The sequence below is a fragment of the Mustela nivalis genome (genome assembly GCF_964662115.1).
Source record: "Mustela nivalis genome assembly, chromosome: 7".
In the NCBI taxonomy this organism is placed as follows: domain Eukaryota; kingdom Metazoa; phylum Chordata; class Mammalia; order Carnivora; family Mustelidae; genus Mustela; species Mustela nivalis.
The window spans coordinates 135,622,926-135,645,938 of record NC_139026.1 but is presented as its reverse complement, the minus strand read 5'-3'; the positions used below and the strand labels follow the sequence as shown (position 1 = coordinate 135,645,938).

General features: G+C 37.9%; 1 protein-coding gene across 1 annotated transcript in view; it reads left to right on the top strand.

Annotated features, from left to right (window-relative positions):
• Positions 1-23,013, top strand: part of MPP7 (MAGUK p55 scaffold protein 7) — a 287,284-nt gene that overhangs the window by 215,242 nt on the left and 49,029 nt on the right. Inside the window, exon 12 of the mRNA XM_082740897.1 lies at positions 21,607-21,777. Within this exon, the coding sequence (XP_082597023.1) occupies positions 21,607-21,777 (171 nt within the window). The remainder of the gene's footprint in view (positions 1-21,606; positions 21,778-23,013) is intronic.

The following is a 23,013-nucleotide window of genomic DNA, read 5'->3' as shown; positions in this document are numbered from 1 at the left end:
ATGTTGTTGTTCCAGAAGCTTCCCAGATGCTCTGTTTTTGTAAATCATTCATCTGTTTTTGGGTAGAAGAGGAAAAGTGTTTGTGGTGAAGTCATTTGACTCAGTTAACCGTGTCTGCACTTTTCTCAGTTATCTGGTTAGCTGTTAATTAGCCAAAGCTAAACAACTTCTTCCAACATTTTTGGTTTTGTTCCCTGATGATGGGTTAATCACATGGCGCCTCTTTGTGTAACCATTGACTGAACATCCCCAAATTTAATGAAGCCTGTGATTGCCATGCTGGTCTGTTTCACCAGGAGACATTCCCAGAGTGGCCAAGGGATGTTATAAACCAAAGCCAAGGTATCTAGAAGCTGTTAAATGCATCAGAATTCTTGTCAGCTGCCTCCCACTTCAGACCTTCCCCACCCTTGCCGTGACCATGTCCCCGCCTGTACGAGTGCTGGGTCATAGCATAGAAACACAGGTTGAGAGAGAACCGCTTCAACCTCCTTATTTTTAGATTAGTATTTATGTATATGATATCTCTTGGTTATTGAAGAAATTGGCCAGATATAGTATTTGGTAGTTAATATATATTATCTCTACTCCTGTAAGATTGGTGGGGATTTTTTTTTCCCACTTTACAGAAAGGAAACTGAGCATCAGAAAATTGACAGGAATTATCTCCAAATCTACAGGTAGAGAATGGGGCCTCCCAAGTTTCACATTCACATCTGTGCATGTATGAAGCCTATACATGCTGTCAAAGATAAAGTATACCTTTTGTGTTGTATTCTACAAAACAAACCCCATGCAGAAATGTAGAACATTCTAGTTTTTAGACTAGAAAAATTATAATCAGATGGTCAAGGAGAGGTTAAACTTCCATTAATTCTTTACTCATTTCAGAACAGTACAGTGTGCCAGATACTCTGTATCGCTTAACACACCTCTCCTTAGACCCTCAGAAACTTTGTGTTTTTATTTTTTGAAACTGTTTGCATTTTATTTATTTATTTTTAATTCACACAGGATGTATTATTTGTTTCAGGGGTACAGGTCGGTGATTCATCCGTCTTACACAATTCACAGCGCTCATCATAGCACATCCCCTCCCCAGTGTCCAGCCCCCAGCCACCCCATTCTTCCCATGCCCTCCCCTCCAGCAACCCTCAGTTTGTTTCCTGAGATGAAGAGTCTCTTATGGTTTGTCTCCCTCTCTGGTTTTGTCTTATTTCATTTTTCCCTCCCTTCCCCCATGATCCTCTGCCTTGTTTCTCAAGTTCCTCATAGCAGTGAGATCTTATGTTAATGTCTTTCTCTAATTGACTTATTTCACTCAGCATAATGCCCTCTAATTCCATCCAAGTCATTGCAAATGGCAAGATTTTGTGGGGTTTTTTTTTTGATGGATGCATAATATTCCAGTGTGTGTGGAATCATCCAGAACTCATTTATCTTTATCCATTCATCTCTTGATGGACATCTGGGTTCTTTCCATAGTTTGGCTGTTGTGGACATTGCTGCTGTAAACATTCAGGTGCACGTGCCCTTTTGAATCACTACATTGTATCATTGGGGTAAATACCCAGTAGTGCAGTTGCTAGGTCATAGGGTAGCTCTATTTTCAACTTTGTAGGGAACCTCTATACTGTTTTCCAGAGTGGCTGCACCAGCTTGCATTCCTACCAACAGTGTAGGAGGGTTCCCCTTTCTTTTCACCCTCACCAGCATCTGTCATTTCCTGTTAATTTTAGCCACTCTGATTGGTGTGAGGTGGTATCTCACTGTGGTTTTGATTTGTATTTCCCTGATGCCGAGTGATATTGAGCACTTTGTCATGTTTTTGTTGGCCACTTGGATGTCTTCTTTGCAGAAATGTCTGCTCATGTCTTCTGCCCATTTCCTGATTGGATTATTTGTTCTTTGGGTGTTGAGTTTGATAATTTCTTTATGGATTTTGGACACTAGCCTTTTATCTGTTACGTCATTTGCAAATATCTTCTCCCATTATGTCGGTTGTCTTTTGGTTTTGTTGACTGTTTCCTTTGCTGTGCAAAAGCTTTTGATCTTGATGAAGTCCCAATAGTTCATTTTTGTCCTTCCCTTGCCTTTGGCTATGTTTCTAGGAAAAAGTTGCTGTGGCTGAGGTTGAAGAAATTGCTGCCTGTGTTCATCTCAAGGATTTGGAGGGATTCCTATCTCACATTGAGGTCTTTCATCCATTTGGAGTCTATTTTTCTGTGTGGTGTAAGGAAATGATCCGGTTTCATTTTTCTGCATGTGACTATCCAATTTTCCCAACATCCTTTGTTGAAGAGACTTTTTTCCATTGTACATTCTTTCCTGCTTTGTCGAAGATTAGTTGACCACAGAGTTGAGGGTCCATTTCTGTTTTCTCTATTCGGTTCCATTGATCTTTGTTTCTGTTTTTTGCCAGTACCATACTGTCTTGATGATTACAGCTTTGTAATAGAGCTCGAAGTCCGGAATTGTGATGCCACCAGCCTTGGTTTTCTTTTTCAACATTCTTCTGGCTATTTGGGCTCTTTCCTGGTTCCATATAAATTTTAGGATTATTTGTTCCATTTCTTATTTAAAAAAAAAAAAGACGTTTTGATAGGGATTGCGTTAAATCTGTAATTGCTCTAGTTAACATAGACATTTTCACAATATTTTTTCTTCCAATCCATGAGCATGGAACGCTCTTCCATTTTGTTGTGTCTTCCTCAATTTCTTTCATGAGTAATCTGTAGTTTTCTGAGTATAGATTCTTTGCCTCTTTGGTTAGATTGATTCCTAGGTATCTTATGGTTTTGCAATTGTAAGTGGGATTGACTCCTTAGTTTCTCTTTCTTCTGTCTTGCTGTTGTGTATAGAAATGCAACTGATTTCTGTGCACCGATTCTATATCCTGACACTTCACTAAATTCCTCTATGAGTCCTAGCAGCTTTGGTATACCCCCAGAAACTTTAATGACTTCAGGGAGCAAATGTTTCTTTTCCTGAGTCTGTGGTCAGCTGAGCGGCTCTGCTGTGCTCTGTCAGCTTGGTGAACCAGAGTGGTAGTTGGGCTAGCCTGTGGTTGGTTTGGTGGGTGGGATGCTTACCTGAAGTAAAACTGTTTCTGTGTCCTATAGTTTTTCATCCTCCAGTACACTCCCTCATAACTCATCTCAGAGTTCCATGGAGCAACAGAAAAAAACAATTTCAAGTATGTTAGTGCTGGTGAAGCTGATGTCTCATTGGCCAAAACCAGCCTCGTGGCCAAGCCAGCATATGTGTGTGAGGCGACTGTTCAGGAGTTTGGATTTAGGGAGATGTGAAGAGATGGACTGACTTTACTATAAGCTTCTACCGCTCTCTAAAATAGAGAGGTACCTACTCTCCCCGACTTCCAGGGTGTATACTGGGTCAGTTAAATGGCAAGTGTATATCCAAGTAACTGTGGCTTAAAGCAGTATCTGATGAGAGTCATATAAATGCTGTAATTCAGGAGTTGAGGGGACAGCCCCCCAGCCTGACACAGTTAATGATCCAGTCCCACAAGGAATGACACGAGATCCGGGCACCAAGGGTTAGGTGAGATTATAGTTTAGCAGCGGGGCATGAAGGTAGAAGCAGTAACACGGAGAGAGGTGACTGTTGCAGAGCATAAGGCATATTTGAGATTGGGTGAGGTGATGCATGTGCTCTTTGTTACATTCTCTGTTGCACTCTGGAACCCTGAGACTACAATATGGCCTGGCTTCCTGGAAGGTGAAAAATTATAGGAAATTATAGGAAAATTATAGGGTGAAATGCCATTGGATCTGGTAAGAACTCCATTGTTATCTGGAGTCACTGATAACTGATAGCTGTTTCTCAAACAGCTTTACTGGAAGCCAGATGGCAAGGTGTTGAAGAGCGAGAGCAGACAGGGAAAGGAAGATAGCGATCAAGTTCAAAGCTGTTTTTATAGTTGAGAGTAGAAATATTTTAGTGGGACAGGAAAATGGGATCCATTCTGTAGACAGAGATGGTGAAACTGATGGTAAAGGACTGAATATCTTCATGATTTTTTTTTTTTTAGAGCAGAGGTTGGGGGGAGCGGCAGAGGGAGAAAGAGAGAGAGAGTATCTTAAGCAAGCTCCATGCCTAACCTCAGAGCCTGACATGGGGCTTGATCTTACGACCCTGAGATCATGACCTGAGCTGTAGTCAGGAGCCAGACGCTGAACCGAATATGCCATCCAGGTGTCTCGAGGTTTGAAAGTCATGAAATCAAAAGTAATTGGTTGAATAAAGCCACAGCAGACTACATTGGATGGGATTGAGACAACACGAGTGCTTTAGAGTAAAGAACTAGGCATTAGCATGCAGATTCCCTATGACCCATGATAATTTTTTGGAAAAGGCAGAGTGGGCTTTGTGCTCCCAGAGGACCATACTGAACACCCAGTCACAGAGGAAACTAGGGCACCTCCTAGGTAAAATGGGAATATCATGAATCACGCAATGAGTCATATCCAACCTGGTCACACACGGACAAGCTTCAGACCATGTTTGGACAAAAGATACGTATTTTTGTTAGTCCCACAAATTTGGTAAATTTTACATAAAAATTTCTGACTCCTTTGACAAAACAGAAGACTAACTGAGGGCTTCGTTTCCCAGTGTTAATAATTCGCTGGAGTTAAGTTAGAACCGACTCTGTCAGTGGAGCCCAAGGTCTCTGGTTCCTCGCAGTCTCCACCCCTCATCGTCTTGCTGGCGCTGACGGGGATGTTGGTAGACGTTCTCCTAATGGCTGTGTTGGTGTTTGTTTTATAACAGGGAGGTATTTCTTGGCCTCCATGTTCTCCAGTGAGGGGAAATAAAAGTGACCAAAGAGTATTTCAGACAAATGTTATGACTATTTCCCTGAGGACTGACTTTTGTGCAAAATATATTTGTGTAAGGCAATTGATAAGATTTTTTCCACCTGTCTGACTTCTGTAGCCTTTTGAATTTGCAAGCCCTGAGTACAGATTGTAGCCATCCATTCCATTCAACTTCCACTCCGAGAGAAAATTGTCCTTTCCTGTGGCAAAGAGGAAAAACCTGGTCAATGTGTTTTAATAGATGACGTCATGACAGCATTTCATTCTAAACATTCTAAATGTTTATTTTGACACGTGTAGTGGGAGACTGCCACAGGTCCATGTACCGTGAAGTTCATTGAGCTAGGAGTTGAGAGTTAAGGGAGTCTAGCAAGGTGTCTGACAAAAGAAGCGTGTAACAAAAAAGACTTTGTTTTTAAAAAGGGCATGAAAAAATAGGCTTCATAAACTAAGCTTGTTTCTGGTAAGTTTCTTCTTTTCAAGAAACACTTCAAATTCAATGACCACAGATTTGAAACTGTCTTTTACGGGATAACCCAGTTTGATCATACTCTCTGGTTATTTTATATATAATTTAAATTACATGATTATACTATTATATTAGTACTTTGTTACATTATTACTTTGTTATAAATATATTGAACAAATGGAATGTCATGTGGAATTCTGTTTTCCTCAAAAGCCAAATCCTCAAAATGCTCCTGGATTTTGTGTTTTTTTTTTGTTTTGTTTTGTTTTGTTTTGTTTTTTATGTTCAGTTAGCCAACATATAGTACATCATTTGTTTTTGATGTATTGTTTGATGATTCATTACTTGCGTATAACACCAAGTGGATTTTTATTTTTTATTTATTTTTCTTTCTCTTTAAAGTTTATATTTACCTTCCAGCTAGTTAACATACAATGTAATAATAGTTTCAGGTGTACAGTATAGTGATTCAACACATATATCATCCTGTGCTCGTCACAGCAAGTCCCCTCCTTAACCCCCGTAACCTGTTTCACCCATGGCCCGACTGCCTCCCCTCTGGTAACCATCAGTGTATTCTCTGTAGTTAAGAGTGGATTTTTAAAAGAGGTCTCATAAGTAATATGCTGACATAAATGACAAACTGTTTTATGGTAGAAGTATTATTTGGTATACAACCTTAAAATATACTGTGAGTATGATGCTGTGACTTTTTCTTGGTTTTTCTCCTTTTTTGCCCTTCAACTTATATCTTTGCCTTTTTTCCTATCAAGTTCTTTATCTGTCTCTTGTTAGTTTGATGAGCTCTTTCTATGCCGTGAATATTAGTTCTCCCTGTTGGGCATATCTTTCCTGTTCTTTTGGTTGGGTTTTTACCTTTATTCCAAGATTCACAGCGTATAAATATTTCAGTATTTACATTACCACATCTGTGAATTGTTTCCTTTGTCTTCTGAGTTTTCTTTTGTGTTCCCTGTACAAAAATTTTTGAAATAATTCTAATTTTTAATTTTTTAGAAGATTTTTATTTATTTGAGAGAGAGTGAAAGTAGGAAGAGGGAGAAGCAGACTCACTGCTGAGTGGAGAGCCCAATGTGGGAGCATGAGCTGAGCCAAAGGTAGATGCTTAACTGACTGAGCCAACCAGGTGCCCTAATATATATTTTTAAGATTTTATTTATTTATTTGACAGAGGTCACAAGTAGGCAGAGAGAGGAGGAAGCAGGCTCCCTGCTGAGCAGAGAGCCCGATGCGGGGCTCGATCCCAGGACCCTGAGATCATGACCTGAGCCCAAGGCAGAGGCTTAACTCACTGAGCCACCTAGGCTCAAATATTTTTTTTTTTTATTAAAATAACATATGCATTAGGTTAAGCATATGAAATTGCTTCATACTCCTGTTCTGTAGGTCAGAAAGCAACAGAATGCCAGCAGTTTCATATGGCTTTATTTAATAAATTGTTTGGAAAGTCAAACAGTATTTGCGAGCCTTGCAGCTCCAAACAAGTATACCTTCCCCTTTCCCTTCCCTTTCCAGTCCCACCTTTTCCCTCAAGAGACAACCACATTAGCTCTGGTTAGCTGTTTCTTCTAGTATGTACAGACTATAACTGTCTTATATTAATATTTCTGGAGTTTTCCCTACTATTTTTTGAATGCCTGTCATGTTCTAGACTGCTCTAGACACTGGGGTTTCAACAAAGATGAAAACAAATAACCCTTTCATACAGCTTCCATATTCGGTGTAGGTTTGGACCAACAACTAACTAAATTATATAAGATCTTAGGTGATAATAAATGCTAAGAAGTAAAGTAAAACATGAATGGGGTGATGGAGGAGTTGGGGAAACAGGATATCAAATATCTCTAAGGGGGTTAATGAAAACCTCTTTGAAGAGGTTGTATTTAAGTAAAAACCTGAGAAGGAGCCTCTTGAGGAATGAGAATTCCAAGGAATGGGACATGCATGTACAAAGGCCCTGAGACAGGACCCTGATGCCTCCAAGAATCAGGAAGGACACCTGTGTGAACAGGAGAGAAATTGATAGGATTCGAGGTTGGCAAGGTAATAGAATGGTTGTGGAGAGGACGGGGAGAAGGGGATTCTTGGGCTCATAATAATGTCTGAGATTTGAAATCATTGAAGGGTTCTGAGCAGAGCAACAACGTGACCTGACGTATTTTTAAGGGTTACTCAGCTGGTCTTTTGAGAAGGGAACCATAAGGGAGCAAAGACTGAAACATGGAGCTATATGGGAATCCAGACAAGAAATGATTGTGGCTTGAAATAAAATATTCTTGGTGGAGGGAGCGATAATAGGTGAGATTCTGAATACATTTTACTGGTAAGACTCACAAGATTTTGAGGCAAGTTGGAGAGTCAAACACCATTTTTGGACTTCGAAAACTGCAAGGGTGAAGTGGGCATTTCCTGAGATGGAAGTAGAAGTTTGAGGGGGGAGATCAGGGAACCTGTTTGGGATATACTGAGTTTATGATACGTATGTAGAGGTGTTTGTTAAATAGGCAGCTGGGTAGGCAGCTTTGAGTTCAGGCTATTGATTTAGAAGTTGTCAGAGTTAGATCACACTTAAAGTTAGGAATCTGGATGAGATCACCAGGGAGTGGGTGTAGATTTGGGCAAGAAAAGAACCCAAAGTGAAGTAGAAAAAAATGCACAGGTGTGATTCTTCTAGGAGCCAATAAAAGTAAAGTTTTAGGAAGGGAAAGAGTGATCAAATAAGATGAGGAATGAAAGCTGACCTTTGATTTAGCAGTGTGGATGTTACCAGCAACCTTGCCAAACGGTTGGTACCTTGACTGGGTTGAAAAGCATTTGCAGTACCCTTTGGTGATAAAAACTTAACCTAAGAATAGAGGGGAATTTCCTCAACCTGATAAAGGGCATGAACTAAAACCCAAAAGTTAACAGCGTACTTAATAGTGAGAGCCTGAGAACTTTCTCCTTACGACCAGAAACCAAGTGACATTCTTGTCACTTGAGGTACCATAGTCCTGGAAGTGCAAGCCAGAGCAATTGGGCAAGGGAAAGAAATAGAAGTTTCCAGATAGGAAAGGAAGTGGTGAAACCATCTCTGTTTGAAGAGTACTTTTTCTTGTATAGAGAAATCCTTTTTCTGCATCAGTCGCAATGATCATGTGGCTTTTTTCCTCATTCTACCAATAATGTGGCATATAACATTGATTGATTTTTCTGTATTGACCCAACCTTGAATTTCTAAGATAAATGCCACTTGCTTGTGGTGTCTAATCCTTTATATATGTTGCTGAGTTTGGGTTGCTAGTATTTTGAGGAATAAGGATATTGGTCTTTAGATTTTCTTTTTCTAGTGATATCTTTGCCTGATTTTGGTATCAGAGTAATACTGGCCTCATATGATGAAGTGGGAGGTGTTCCTGCTCTTTTTTTGGAAGCGTTTGTAAACTTTGATTGTGTTAATTGTTCTCTAAACTTCTGCTAGAATTCACCAGTGAAACCATCTCATTTAGGGCTTTTCTTTGTGGGAAGTTTTTTGACTGCTGACTCAATCCTTTTACTTATTAAAGGTTTATTCAAATTTTCAGTTTTAGTAGTACATCTCTAGTAATTTGTCTGTTGCATTTTGATTATCCAATTTGCTGGCATCCAGCTGTTCATAGTAGTCTCTGTTACAATCTTTTTGTTTCTTCTTGGTAATGGTGTCCCCTCTCCCATTCCTAAATTAATAATTTGGGTCTTCTCTTTTTTTATTGGTCTGTGTATGTTAAAGGTTTGTCAGTTTTGTTGATCCTTTCAAAGAATAAAAAAAATGCTTTTTATTAATTTTCTCTATTCTAAGAGATACTAAAATTTCTATGCTAACTATGAAATGCTAGTTTATTCTCAAATTTTAACATTTCCCTCCAATCCTCTGTATTACTCACACAACTGTGTACACACACACACACACACACACACACGAGTCTAAGGAGTTGGTTCACATAATGGTGGAATGTTGGCAAGTCAAAATCTGCAGGAAAGCCCAGCAGTCTGGAGACCCAGGGACAAATTGTAGTTTGAGTTCAAAGGCCATCTGGCGGGGAATCACTTTTTTTAGGGGAGATTGTTTTTTTCTTCATGGGATTAGATGAGGCCCACCCACATTCTAGAGGGTAACCTTCTTTATTCAAAATTCACTGATGTAAAGGTTAATCTGATCCAGAAAAATACCTTCACAGAAACATCTAGAATAATGTTTGATCAGATATCTGAGCACTATGGCCCAGTCAAGCTGACACATAAAATTAACAGTCATATTCTCCTACTCTGAGTATGCCTGTGGTAATTATAGCATTGAAGACATATTTACTCTTGGGAGATTTGATAATGTCTTTCATATCGATTGCTTCTCTACTGAAAGAAGTCATTTAAACAATTCAAGTCAATAAAAATGGTTTTGTAACATTTTAGTCACTTAACTGCATATCATACAAATGACCGTGGTGTCCTGGTACACATCAAATCCTGACAGATACCACTATTTTCACACATACATTGTGGTGCTGCAGATTTTAAAGAATATCCACATGCACAGAATGGATCTATAGCCATCCTCGGCACATGGCCCCTTTATCCAGTTCTAGGAAAGCTCTGGAAAATAGTCAAGAGAGTTTCCAGAAATGTAACCTTCTCCTGAGGGCTTTTCCAAGAACTGTTAAGAATTTCTGAGATTCTGGCTTATTTTAGAAACTTACTCTTGCAGCCCTCATCCACCTTCTGATTCTGTATCTTGGGGGCCCACAGAGGGAGAGGAAGAGGGGAAGTGATGTACCCTGCACACACACTGTACCCTTGAACCCAAAAAAGTGGGGCCGCTCAGGGTCTACTAGTAGTTTCAGGACCGCTATTGATCTAAATCAGACCAGTAGCTCAGTGAGTATATTTGATGATTTTCACTTTCTTTGATGTGCATAAAATCAAACATGAAGCAGCATATGTAAGTAGCCCTTAACCTCATGACCGTTTCTGACAACCCACGTCAAAATGATCTAATTTGACTTTCAAAAGACGTAACATTATAATAGTCCAAGAATCTTTTTTTAGGAAATAAAAAAAGAGAGGCTTCCTTTTTTTATTTTTTTTGAAGGATTTTACTTATTTATTAGAGAGAGAGAGAAAGATAGTGAGAGACAGAACAGGAACAGGGAAGAGAGGGAGAAACAGGCTCCCTGATGAGCAGGGAGCCTGACGTGGGGTTCAGTACCAGGACCCTGGGACCAGGACCTGAGCCGAGGCCGGTGCTTAACCCACTGAGCCACGCAGGCGCCCCTAATACTCCAAGAATTGAATGTCTGTTTATGTAAGAATTATAACGTAAAACTGTATTTAATCACTGATACGCATGTTCACTCTGTGGTAGGATTCTTGTTGATGTGTAGCATGGTGCATTTCTCAAGGGTCTGTTCATCAGTAAAGAGACTGGGCTCAGTGGGTTGGGCCTCTGCCTTCGGCTTGGGTCATGATCTCAGGGTCCTGGGATCGAGCCCTGCATTGGGTTCTCTGCTCGGCGGGGAGCCTGCTTCCCCCTCTCTCTCTGCCTGCTGCTTTGCCTACTTCTGATCGCTCTCTGTCAAATAAATAAGATCTTTTTTTAAAAAAGGAGAGAGATTGGGCTGTTACTTGAAGGAAGGAAAAGGCACACCGAGTGGGCAGTGTAAGTTGTGTTAATTACATACGATTTTATGACAGTAATACAAAGATAAGTAGGTAGTATCCTGTAACTATGAAGTGCAAAAACAGGACCTTTTTAAAGTCGAATCTGTGTAAGTCAAGGGCTGCCTAGATATGTAAAGATTGTCCAACCATATATATTTATATGAGTATGTAAATTAGCAGGAGTGATTCATTTCCTTCTATGAGCTCTTGAAAATTTCATTTAGCTTTGGTGGCTCACGTGGGAGTTCCTGGTGTGCGTGTATATGTGCATATGGGTGCGTGTGTGTGTGTGTGTGTGCGTGCGTGCTGGCTTTCATACAGTTGTTCAGTACAGTAGCCAGTTGTGAAGATTCTCTCCTTTTTCCTCACGCAGTACGAAATAGTTCATGTGAAGAATTAGTTTTCTTTTTACATTGGCAAGAGTTACAGCATGTTTTTCCTCTGGTTAATTCATTATCAAAATCTTGCTTTAATCAATTAACAAAGCACTGCTTATCAGGCATCTGTCTTCGAACATAACGTCTTGCAAATGGTTTCCTGAAAACTCAACAGTTTCTCCACTTCTGCCCTTGCTGGAGTCCTTCATGCATTCTTTTAAAACAAGATCAGTTTTGGGACTTATGTAAGTTAAGACTGTTCTTTCTATTTAACTGAAGTGTTTACCATAAAGTTCAATATAAACAAAAGTGCTGTTCTTTCAAATGTTATTATTTACCTTTCTCTATATCTGTGTGTTTTTTTTTTCTAATCCTTTTCTGTGTGTTAAGCACCATTGATTCTCAACAAGTTACACTATTTTATAAATCTAGTAGAAATTCCCATTTGCTCTATTATTGAGTCATTTTATTAAGGAATGCTTTGTAGGTAAGTAGCTATGTCAAAATATACTGCCTTAATATTCTTCCAAAAAGTAAAATTTATACAAAGAGAACATTTAGAAGCATTCTTTTAAAAATGGTACAGGTTCTTTCTTGAACAAGAACTCTGCATAATCTCAACATGTCTGGAATACTACTTGGAAATATTTTCTCTGACAGAAAGAAACCATTCCTGCTTGGAGAATTTTTGGTTGCATAGACACAACTTAAAAAAAAATATATTACAATTTTAAAATCCAATCTTCCCCTCTTTTTAGAACTGTATTTTTTATATGTAATTCTATGTGTGCGTACCGTATTTTCTCATAATTTTGAAAGTGTAAGTAAAAACTCAATTCTTTATTAGCTGACTGGCAGAAAATGAAATTCTCATGTGGTTTCTCCTTTTTTATGGTAATCCTCTGCTATGCTTTAAAAAGAAATTGTCAGTGGTATCAGGAAAACTTTTTAAGACCTAAGTAGTTTTTTTCTTGGAAATTGCAAATTGATATCTTATATTAGCTTCCATGATTTCACTAGGCACTTTTGAGTTTCTATTTTTATTTTTAGCTTGAGATGAGCTGAATGATTAAAGGATATTTATGGCGTTTGAACATTTCTTTAAGTTTTTTTGAGGGCATCTTGAAACCTGTAACATTTCAGAGATAAATTATTTGTTTATTCAAAAGCCTTGTTCCACTTTATACACAAAATTAGCATATGTGAAGTTGGTTAATGTAATTCACGGTAATGTTCCTGTGTCTGTGATGATTTTTTTCCCCCTGACAGTGCTTTATAAGATGAATACAAGAAGCTGACTAACCCAGCTTCTTTAGATTTCTGTTACTTTTATAGTTTTGTATTGGTATTGCTTTTCAATTTAAACCTCCTCCCAAGATTTTTATCTGATTATTTGTTTGGTCTCAATTATCCTTAGTTGTCTTTGGGACAATTTTATGATTGGAGTACTGTGGAACCATCATTTCAATAATAATTTTATCTTAGGACCATGTTCCCATAGTTTTTACATGTCCATTATGACTTATTACAGCAACATGGGCATTATATTAAAAATGTTTATTTTAATGGAAATTTTCAATGTTATGTTGGCATGAGCCTAACACTGTATAATAATTTCCAGCTGCTTAGTTTTTATTAATGGCTACATGAGTTTTTTAATCTTCTTAAAAATTTCGTTTACATTAAAATATTTTCTTCCTTGTAACTGAGGTACCTATTGAACTATTAAATATTAGCTTCATCAAATTAATCCAGTGTTTTAAGATGCAAAATATGATTTTCACACAATGTTTGGTAGTTCTTCCAAGTTAAAAAAAGAAAAAGAATCCACATTTTCATGTATTTAAGGAGAGAAAAAAGAATTGAAGTGTTTATTTTTATCTCCTTTTAAGAAAGTAAGCAGTTTTCTTGATTGAGTTGGTATCAAATAAATGTATTTTGTTAAAAATTAGGAACTTTAGAGTAGATCCTTCCATAAATCTCTAAGTTTTAAAGTGCCTGTGATCAATATTGCTATTTTATGATTCAAACAATTTCACTGAAATATTTTTCCCATTCTACAAACATCTATATTTAAACATTACAAGATCATTATTATTGAGAACATTGAGGATATATAATATCTGATGTTTTTAGACCAAATTGGTTACATAAAAGAAATGTAACCAAAGACTGAAACTGTCCCACTTGAAAATTGTGAGTGGTAACATAGTTGTATTTATTTTCTTTGAATTAACAGAAAGGCAGATGTCACTTTACTTGTTCACGTGTGTGATTTCTGGGGCTGTGTTAGTGTTGGTGATGAGTAGCCTTGATTCTGTTGGAGGGCCTTTTGTGGTAATGAACATGTTTGGACATAAAATAAATGATCATGTGTTTTTTAATAAAATGCCATCTTAAGTGTCTTAAAGTTTTATGAAAAAGTAAGGCTATTAAAATGATAAATATTTATATTGTAAATTCACACTTAAGTTACTAATTTATGGCAGCCAATGAATATAATAACAATTTATTATTTAAAAAAATTTAATATTTTAACTTATTGGCTATTTCTAACTCTTGAGAATATAAAAATGTGCTCTGTTACTGTAATTATTTCAAAATATAGAAGACTGACCCTGCCTCTAAGACATAGTCAAATGTATTTTGTCTTACCTATTGGTATGACACACAAATACATCTGTCCGTAGTGGAGTTCATTTGATTGTTCATATATTATGAACTGTGTTTTGTGGACTTTTTTTCAAATTTTAAAATTAACATTACAGAAAGTTTGAAAAATAGAACAATAATAACTGTTCACCTCCCTCTCTCCCTAACACAACCATTGTCTGTCTTCATGCTATTTCTTCCACAATTTTGTATTCATACCAACTTTTATATTAGTAAAAGAGTAAAACTCATAGGTATGACTATTGTATTCTGTCCAGTTTTTTCCATTTATTATTATATCAAATGTATTTTATGGTGCTCTGTAGTTTTAGAATTATAATTTTAATGGCTTAACCTCATTTCTTTGAAAAAGTTGCATAATTTAATCATTCCCATATTTATGTACATGTTAGATACTTCAAGTTTTTTCTTCTTTTGCTGTTAAAACATCACTAATATTTGAAACTATAGGATAGGTGTATTACATAATCTACAGTATGAAACTTATTTTAATAACAAATGACTCTTAATTTACATATGTAAGCATTAAGATTTATAATCTCTGGATAAAGTCAAGTAGCTTTGTAAATGACCGAGTCACAACTTGCTGAGTTTAATTTTTTTTCACTTAATAGAAATGTCATTGTCAAATTAGAGAACTTGCTAAAAATCTTAGTTCTACTCATGAGCCTGTGTTGTGAAACCCCTTCTATTATAAGTATTTGGGCATATTTCCATGTCCTCTAATAGATCGGTAGCTTTTGGGGAGCAGAGACACCATTGTATATATTTTCAGATTGTACACATCATCTTGAATACAGAAGAGGATCAAAAATGCATTTAATTATATCTGAAAAAAAGTCTCCAACAGAAAGGAGCTTATAATTTTTAAACCCCAAAATACACTGCTGGTTCATCTTTTCTCATTTCCTTACTATATAAAGTAACAGAAGGCTCATCACTTCTTCTGTTCTACATCTATATATTTGGAATAGTATTTCAACCTTGCTTCTTTCATCATGTAGTATTTCAACCACAGCCTTGGTAATCACTTTTGTCTTGTTTTGTTTCAAGTTTTTATTTAGATTCCAGTTAGCATATAGCGCAGTATTAGTTTGAGGAGTAGACTTTAGTGATCCATCACAACATATGCCCTCCTTAATACCTATCCCCCATCTTGCTTGTCCCCCATGCACCACCCCTCCATCAACCCTAAGTTTGTTCTCTATCCTTAAGAGTCTGTTTTATGGTTTGCCTCCCCCCCCCCATTTCATGTGTTTCGTTTCTTAAATTCCACATATGAGTGAAATCCTACGATATTTGTCTTTCTGAGTGACTTATATCACTAAGAGAAGGACCACTTAAGCCTATGGAGTATTCTGCCTCCCCCATTGGGTTGCTATGGGAGGTAAATGAATTAAACCACATAAAGGCTTCAGTGGGTGTCTGTTATCTCATAAGTTTTCAATACTTATCAACCACCACCATCATAACTTCTGTTGTTTTGGCATTGATATCATCAGTAAGAGAATTCTCTAAACTCAGACCAAGAATCACATTTTTGGCTCCCTTTCTTTTTCTTTCTTTCTTTCTTTCTTTCTTTCTTTCTTGTCATAATAATAAGCCATCTGGTACTTTAGTACAAAGTATGTATCAACATAAAGGAGTGAAAGGATTATTCAGTAAGTATTTTTGGGACCATTGGTTAATTACTTAGAAAAATATAAAGTTACAGCCTCACCTCACAAGCTTGATCTCATGATTACAGCTGAGTAATTCCAGATGGGATTAAAAAAAAAAAAAAAGTAAGTGTAAAGCCATGCAACCCATTTTTTTTTCTAACTTAAGAAAATATAGGTGAATATTTATCAGACCCAAGAATAGGAAAGTCCTAAAAACAGTGAAAGAAATCACAAAAGAAAGAAACAGACTCAACTACATAAACATTTTAAATTTCTTCTAAATGGAAAATTGAAAATCTTAAAAAGTGTTTGCAATAACTTAGAGCCAAGGGCTGTGACCTTACAAGATATGTGTATGTGTATATATTTATGAAGACCATACTCAGAAAGTGATCAAAATGTAATAAGCAGCAATTTACAAAGGAAATAAGAAATGCAAATGGATAATAAGCTTGAAAAAAAAGGCCAGCCTCTGTAACAGTGAGGGTGAAATGGCATACAGGTTTTTCACTTTTAAATCTCTGAAGATTTCAAAGCAATTATAAATGTCTTTATGAGAGACTGGTGTAATATATGGGAAATCGTACTTTCTGCTGGTGGAAATGTACATTGGTATTCACTGATCTGAGAAGCATTTGGACCAGATCTGTCTAGCTTCTGGCAATTTATCCTAATGAAATAGTCCATGAGATGGAATAAAGGGAATGTTCGGGGATGTTTACTGCGATCTTCTTGAAATAAGGAGCAAACACCAGGCAACTTAAGTGTTTCTCTTTATAATAAAAAATTATTTAAATAAAGTGTTGCAATTATGTGCTAAGTTAATAAGGGATCATAAATGATTTCTACTGGAAAATACGAGATAAGAAGTGTCTCCTTGTGATCAGGGGCCTGACCTGCGGCTACAGTCCTACTCTAGAGTCCCTTTACTATTGTAGTAAAGTAAACGTGTTGTTCCTTTAAAACACGCAAATCTCTAACAGCTGTGGGTAAGCTCGCTGGAAAAAGCCTGTCCATAAAAATGTTGAGCCAATTATAAATTACAAAAATGTGAAATATAAGGAAAAATATATTTTGTGTAAAACCGTTCTCTTATTCCAGATTCCTCGTTACCGTTCCTTTTCCCTTACTTTTTTAAAGCCAGCTCTTGCTAAGACTTGCGTGTTGAAAATGAACGCGGGTTCAGTAGGTCCTAGGTTGTTTATTCGCAGGTACCTGAACGAACCCTTTGCATACATACTCTCCTTGTAAGTGTATATTTTTAAACCTTCCTTTTAATAAGAGAACCACATAAAAGCTGAAGGGAAGAAATTGCCCCTTCCAGACACAGAATTAAGTTTCCTTTAACCTTACTTACTAAGGTGTGTGCTGGCACGTAGCTCATTATGGGACCCACGTTTGAAAATCAGAGCCTTGAACAGTGTGCCAAACAAGCCCTCACCCCTGACGTCCTGGGGAGGATAGATTCTAGGAAAATAGCCTGTTTTGGTTTGAGAAACCGTCACAAGCATGTACTCTGAATTTTGTGCCTTTTGTTGTATCCTCTGTTCTGGCTGTTTTATTGGTTCCTCTGGGTTGGAAAATTTGTTTTATCCTGTATATTTATGTGTATGGAGCGCTATAAATATGGAAAGTAGACAGGTGTCTGTGGATCAGGAGAGTACATGGTCATAATAAGCAAGAAGACATGAGGGAAGGAGGCTATTTACATGTAAATATTGTACAAGATAGAACACATAACCTTAGAGTATCTTGTAGCGGGGGATAGCGAAAGGATAGGGCATACTAAATTTTTCTGTCGTGTTTTGTTAAAATGCTTTACTACTTTAATAGGTACTTTTAATATTTAACATTTAAACCTGGCTGTAATTTTAATACTAGTCTTTATATTTAAATATTCTTCTATAACAGCCATTTAAACCCTTATGAACAAGCCCCTTGTTTTTCCCTTTTTTGCTAGACTGTGTGCGGTGGGAGTATAGGGAGGTAGAAGTTCCTGCCTTCCCGGTGCTTTAAGTTAGTTGGAGACATAATCAAGTACTAATCTACAGCTAATATAGGTAGGTATTTACCACCTGCCCGGTACTGGGCCAAATGCTTTATGTGAATTCTTTGTTTAATCTTTTAACAACCTCCTAAGGTCGATACTCTTATCCTCATTTTAAAGTTGAGAAGTGAGCCTTAGAGGAGTTTTTTAAATGTCAGCAAATCTCATACAGCTAGTAGGTGTCAGAATCTAGACGCTGACCCAGACTTCGCCACCTCTGGTCCTCAAAATCAAAGTTGGGTTTTTTTTGTTTGTTTGTTTCTTTTTTTTAAGATTTTATTTATTTCTTTTAGAGAGTGAGCAGGAGCAGAGGAAGGGGGAGAGAATCTCAAGCAGATTCTGTGCTGAGTGCAGAGCCCGATGCGGGGCTGGATCACGTGACTCTCAGATAAGATCTGAGTCAAAACCCAGTTGCTTAGCCGACTGAGCCACCCAGACGTACCTGGCCTTCGATTTTTTTTTTTTTTAAGATTTTTATTTATTTATTTGACAGATAGAGATCAAAAGTAGGTAGAGAGGCAGGCAGAGAGAGCAGAGAGCCCAATGCGGGGCTCGATCCCAGGACCCTGGGATCATGACCTGAGCCGAAGGCAGAGGCTTAACCCACTGAGCCACCCAGGTGCCCCTGGCTTTCGATTTTTAACACTCAGTACTGCTGCTCTAATAGGCGTGGTGTGGTGACCTGCCGTTTCTCCTTGTTTTTGTGGGGATTCTGGGTCAGGACGCTGAACCTTCACAACCTGTGGGAATTCCAGTTGCTCAGTCATCGTCACCAAGAAAACTGGCGGCAATGAGATCAGGACCATGTCACTGTGCATGGGCAGGTGGCATCTGTACCATCTGTGCGGCCAGGGAGCAAGGACGCTGCAGGCCAGGATGGTCTCCAGAGCTCCCTTTAGCTCTCTGCCTTTGCGTATGCCGTGTTTTGTAATTACGCCTGCCCCTTAGAATTTTCTCTTGTGAAAATAGCAAATGTGCCCTTCTTTCTTTGTTGAAATTTACAGTATGAAGATGTGACAGGGGTGAAGTGGGGTTTTGTTAATTGCTTTTTTATATTACTTGAATTTATAAGACGTTTATCAATCACCTGTTCTGTACCAAGCCCTGGACAGCAAGTATCATCACCAAACCGTCCTGTGAGACCATAGTCCCCATCTTTGATGTCCAGAGAATCTCACATCAGAAATCTGATTACCTGTACTTTCTCCTACTATTTCTTTATTGTTTATAATGAAAGCAAAAACGTCAGTTAATTGTAAAAATGCAATCATGTAAACACTTTACTGAAATTCAGGACTTAGCTGGGATTCGTGGCTCAGAAATTTTCAGGTTTTTCCTTCTGGACTTCATTTGCTGTGGATGAAACATTTCTGTCCTGGTTAGATTCATTCCTGGGTCGTAAGTTTGTAGGGACTTGAGGGAAACCCTCCTCTCCCTGTGCAAAGAATAATCATGAGGAAATTTCCAGTTCCACCCACTTACCCTATAACTGCCTTCCACGAGACAAGAACTGTGGGAACCTGAAATGAGAAACACTGGAATAGCAGCATCAAGGAGTTAGGAGAGCTGGCGTGTAGTCTGTGTGCTATACCGGACATCATCTACTGCTGCATTCCTGGGTGGGCCAGTCGTCACAGGTGACAGAGCTGGGGTGGGGTCAGGATGGCATCACTGATTTCTGCAAATTGGTACGAGAATTGTCTGAGAAGCATGTCGCTCAAGCACTGGGAGCAGTTGTAGGGATCCCCCCGCTTCCGGCGTAGCACTGCGAGGACTCCCATGTAAAGGAACCTTTTTCCTACGTTCTCATGAGTCTTTCCCAATATCCGAAAAAATATAAGAGATTAATACTAATTCCCCAATGTCCTAAAAAAATACAACAAGAGATTAGTAATAATCAGCTTCCCTTTGACCCTTTATAGAGAAGTTTGAACTCTGCCTGCGTGAGTGGCTTTGGAATCGACACTTCCTCATCCTAGGGCCAGGTCCGCACATTCCTCATTTGCTTTCTCTGCGTCTCGTCCTTGGAGAGATACCAGTGCTTTATTCCCTGCCCTGTTTGCCTTTTCCTCTTTGCCTTCTGCCTTTGATACGAAAGCTTGAGAGTGATGGACTCTTGTCCCAAATCCTTTGTAAATCTTTTCCTTCAGAGTACCTGCTCAACGTCAGAATGATTCATGGTGGGCCGTAGAGCTCTATTATCAGGTGAACATTTTATCACCCCTTTCTTTTTTTTTTTTTAATTTTTTTTTAAAAGATTTTATTTATTTATTTGACAGAGAGAGATTACAAGTAGAAAGGCAGGCAGAGAGAGAGAGGAGAAAGCAGGCTCCCTGCTGAGCAGAGAGCTCGATGCGGGACTCGATCCCAGGACCCTGAGATCATGACCTGAGCCGAAGGCAGCGGCTTAACCCACTGAGCCACCCAGGCGCCCTTATCACCCCCTTCTTAATATCTTGGCTGATTTCTATTAAACTGAATCCATATGAATTTATGAATCCATAAATTGAGTGTTATGACTCCAGGGTTACTGATCATTGCTTTTAATATTGGCCTTTATTTTAAATCCTGGTAGTTTCTTAAATGCTTAATTTCTTAAATACATACTTGCATTTTTTTCTAGAAAGAAAGAAAGAAAGGGACCCAAAGAGGCGATTCTTGGTCTGAGTTTAGAGAAATCTCTGATTGATGATATCAATACCCAAACAAATATATTCTCTTTTCCAAGGGAATATATTTTTATATACTTAAAAATGTACTTGCATTTTGTTTTGTACCATGGAGCTGATATGAATATATATAATATTTCATAAGTAGAACGGTTTTCCTTAAAGTCTGGATTTTGAGGGTTAGGTCAAGAACTGACTCACATCTTACCGAATTTATACTGTGTTGTATGGATGAAATCATGCAGTGTGTGATGAACATCACTGTTCTAGAAAGGAAATAAGTCCCAAACAACGCAACAACACGAAGAGCAAGTAGAATGAAATGGGGGTTGACTGGGAACAAGAACATTTGCCTTAGCTTTTTAAGCCCATGTGTTTAATGACAGCCTTGAGCTTTAAGCACTTAAATTTATTGAAGTACTTGTACAGTTATTTTAGGAAAAGATCATATGATCTGTTGATAAGTGTACACACTTGAGACTATGAATCTTATTCCTAAAATTCAGTAGGCTTCGAATTGTAAAACCATGGACTTTTCCATAGGAGAAGAAGAACCTGGACATGGTCATTTACTGCCCCTGCCCCCCAATGCTGGAATCTCGTAAAAGTCAAAGAACTTGCTCTTCTGTTGGCCCAATCCCTGTTTGGTGTATGTGACACTGAGCTCTCCCTAAATTAGTTTCCTTTTTTATTTAATAATAGGTGCTTGTCTGTGCCACAGGTATGTTGTTAGGTTGTGCTTACAATCCAATATATTCCAGTATTTTTGAATGAGGGAATTCAGCATTTATATTTTAAATGTTTCTTTAGTGCTTTTAACTTTCTCTTATCAACTGTGTTCAGTCAGTCCATGATAAACTATTTCCAACTTATTTGGCTTTATTACACAATTATTTTACTCATTGATTTCTGAGAACTCTATGGTTTGGAACCAAATACAATATTATTACAACTATAAAAATAAATGTTCAAGAATTTTCTTATAAATGGTTGCTTTAGTGAAATTGTGTAGTATCTGTGTGTTTTTTCATACTAAATGTACTTGTGACAATATTCTGGTTCAAAAAACCCAATCCAACTTTTGAGGGTTTTTTCATTTTTGTGTTTTGGGAGGTTTCTTTCTGTAATTCTTATTACTAAAAATGCATATATATATATATGGTTTTTTGCAGCTGGTTTTAGGAGAAGTTTTCGTCTTAGTAGGAAAGATAAGAAAACAAATAAGTCCATGTATGAATGCAAGAAGAGTGACCAGTACGACACCGCTGATGTGCCCACATACGAGGAAGTGACGCCGTATCGGCGGCAAACGAACGAAAAATACCGGCTTGTAGTCCTGGTTGGTAAGTGTGCCTTTTGGGTTAATTCTGATGAAAGCGAGTTAGGAAGAATTTAACTTCAAAGAGCATGGTGCTTGAAGATTTCAAACCAAAGAAAATCTTTTTTAAATTTTAAAATTTTTAAATGAACATATTATGTATTATTAGCCCCAGGGTTACAGGTCTGCGAATCGCCAGGTTTACACACTTTACAGCACTCACCATAGCACATATGCTCCCCAATGTCCATAACCCAACCACGCTGTCCCAACCCCCCTCCCACTGGCAACCCTCAGTTTGTTTGGTGAGATTAAGAGTCTCTTATGGTTTGTCTCCCTCCCAATCCTGTCTTGTTTCATTTTTTCCTTCCCTACCCCCCAAGTTCCCCACTTTGCCTCTCAACTTCCTCATATCAGGGAGATCATATGATACTTGTCTTTCTCTGATTGACTTATTTTGCTCAGCACAATGCATTTCTTCCATGTCGTTAGCCGGTCTTCTTCAATGAGCTTTGGCAGTTTGTGTCTTTGAAAGAATTTGTCCATTTCACCTAAGTTGCCAATTGTATAAGCATAAAGCTGTTCACAATATTCACTTATTATCCTTTAACTCTGTGTAAGTTCTGGAGTAATGTCTCCACTTTCCTTCCTGTTATTGATAATTTGTGTCTTCACTCTTAAATCAGGTGTATATTGCTCCATAATAAGTTCTTAGAGTTCTCGTGTGGAATTCTGTAGGATTCAAAGTTTAAGTCTTCATAATCTGCTCCAGTTTACTACAAATTTAGTGACTTTAAAATAGCACATACTTATTATTTGAAAGTTTCTGCAGGTTAAAATTTAGAGCATTCTGGCTTGACTTGGCTAGGTCCTCTGCTTCAGGATCTCTTATAAGCTTCTCAAGTCTTGACCACAGGTAGGTGTCTCAATTTGAATGTTAGACCGATGAAGGATCTACTTCAAGTCATCCACCCTCAGTTCCTTGTGATGTGGGCCTCTGCAGCATGGTAGCTTGCTTCATTGGAGTGTATAAACTGAGAAGGCAAAAGAACAGACCATTCCATAGTCTATTGATTAGAAGCAAATCACAGATTTTACTCACAATCAAGGAGAGTGAATTGCACAAAGGTATAAAAAACAGGAGGATGGGGATCATTGCTGGCCTTCATAGAGTCTACCTGCCTTTTTCTAAATTTATTGATCTTTTATAAGACCACTTGTATATTGAAATTGTTTTTTTCTTTTCTCAATTTTGCTGATT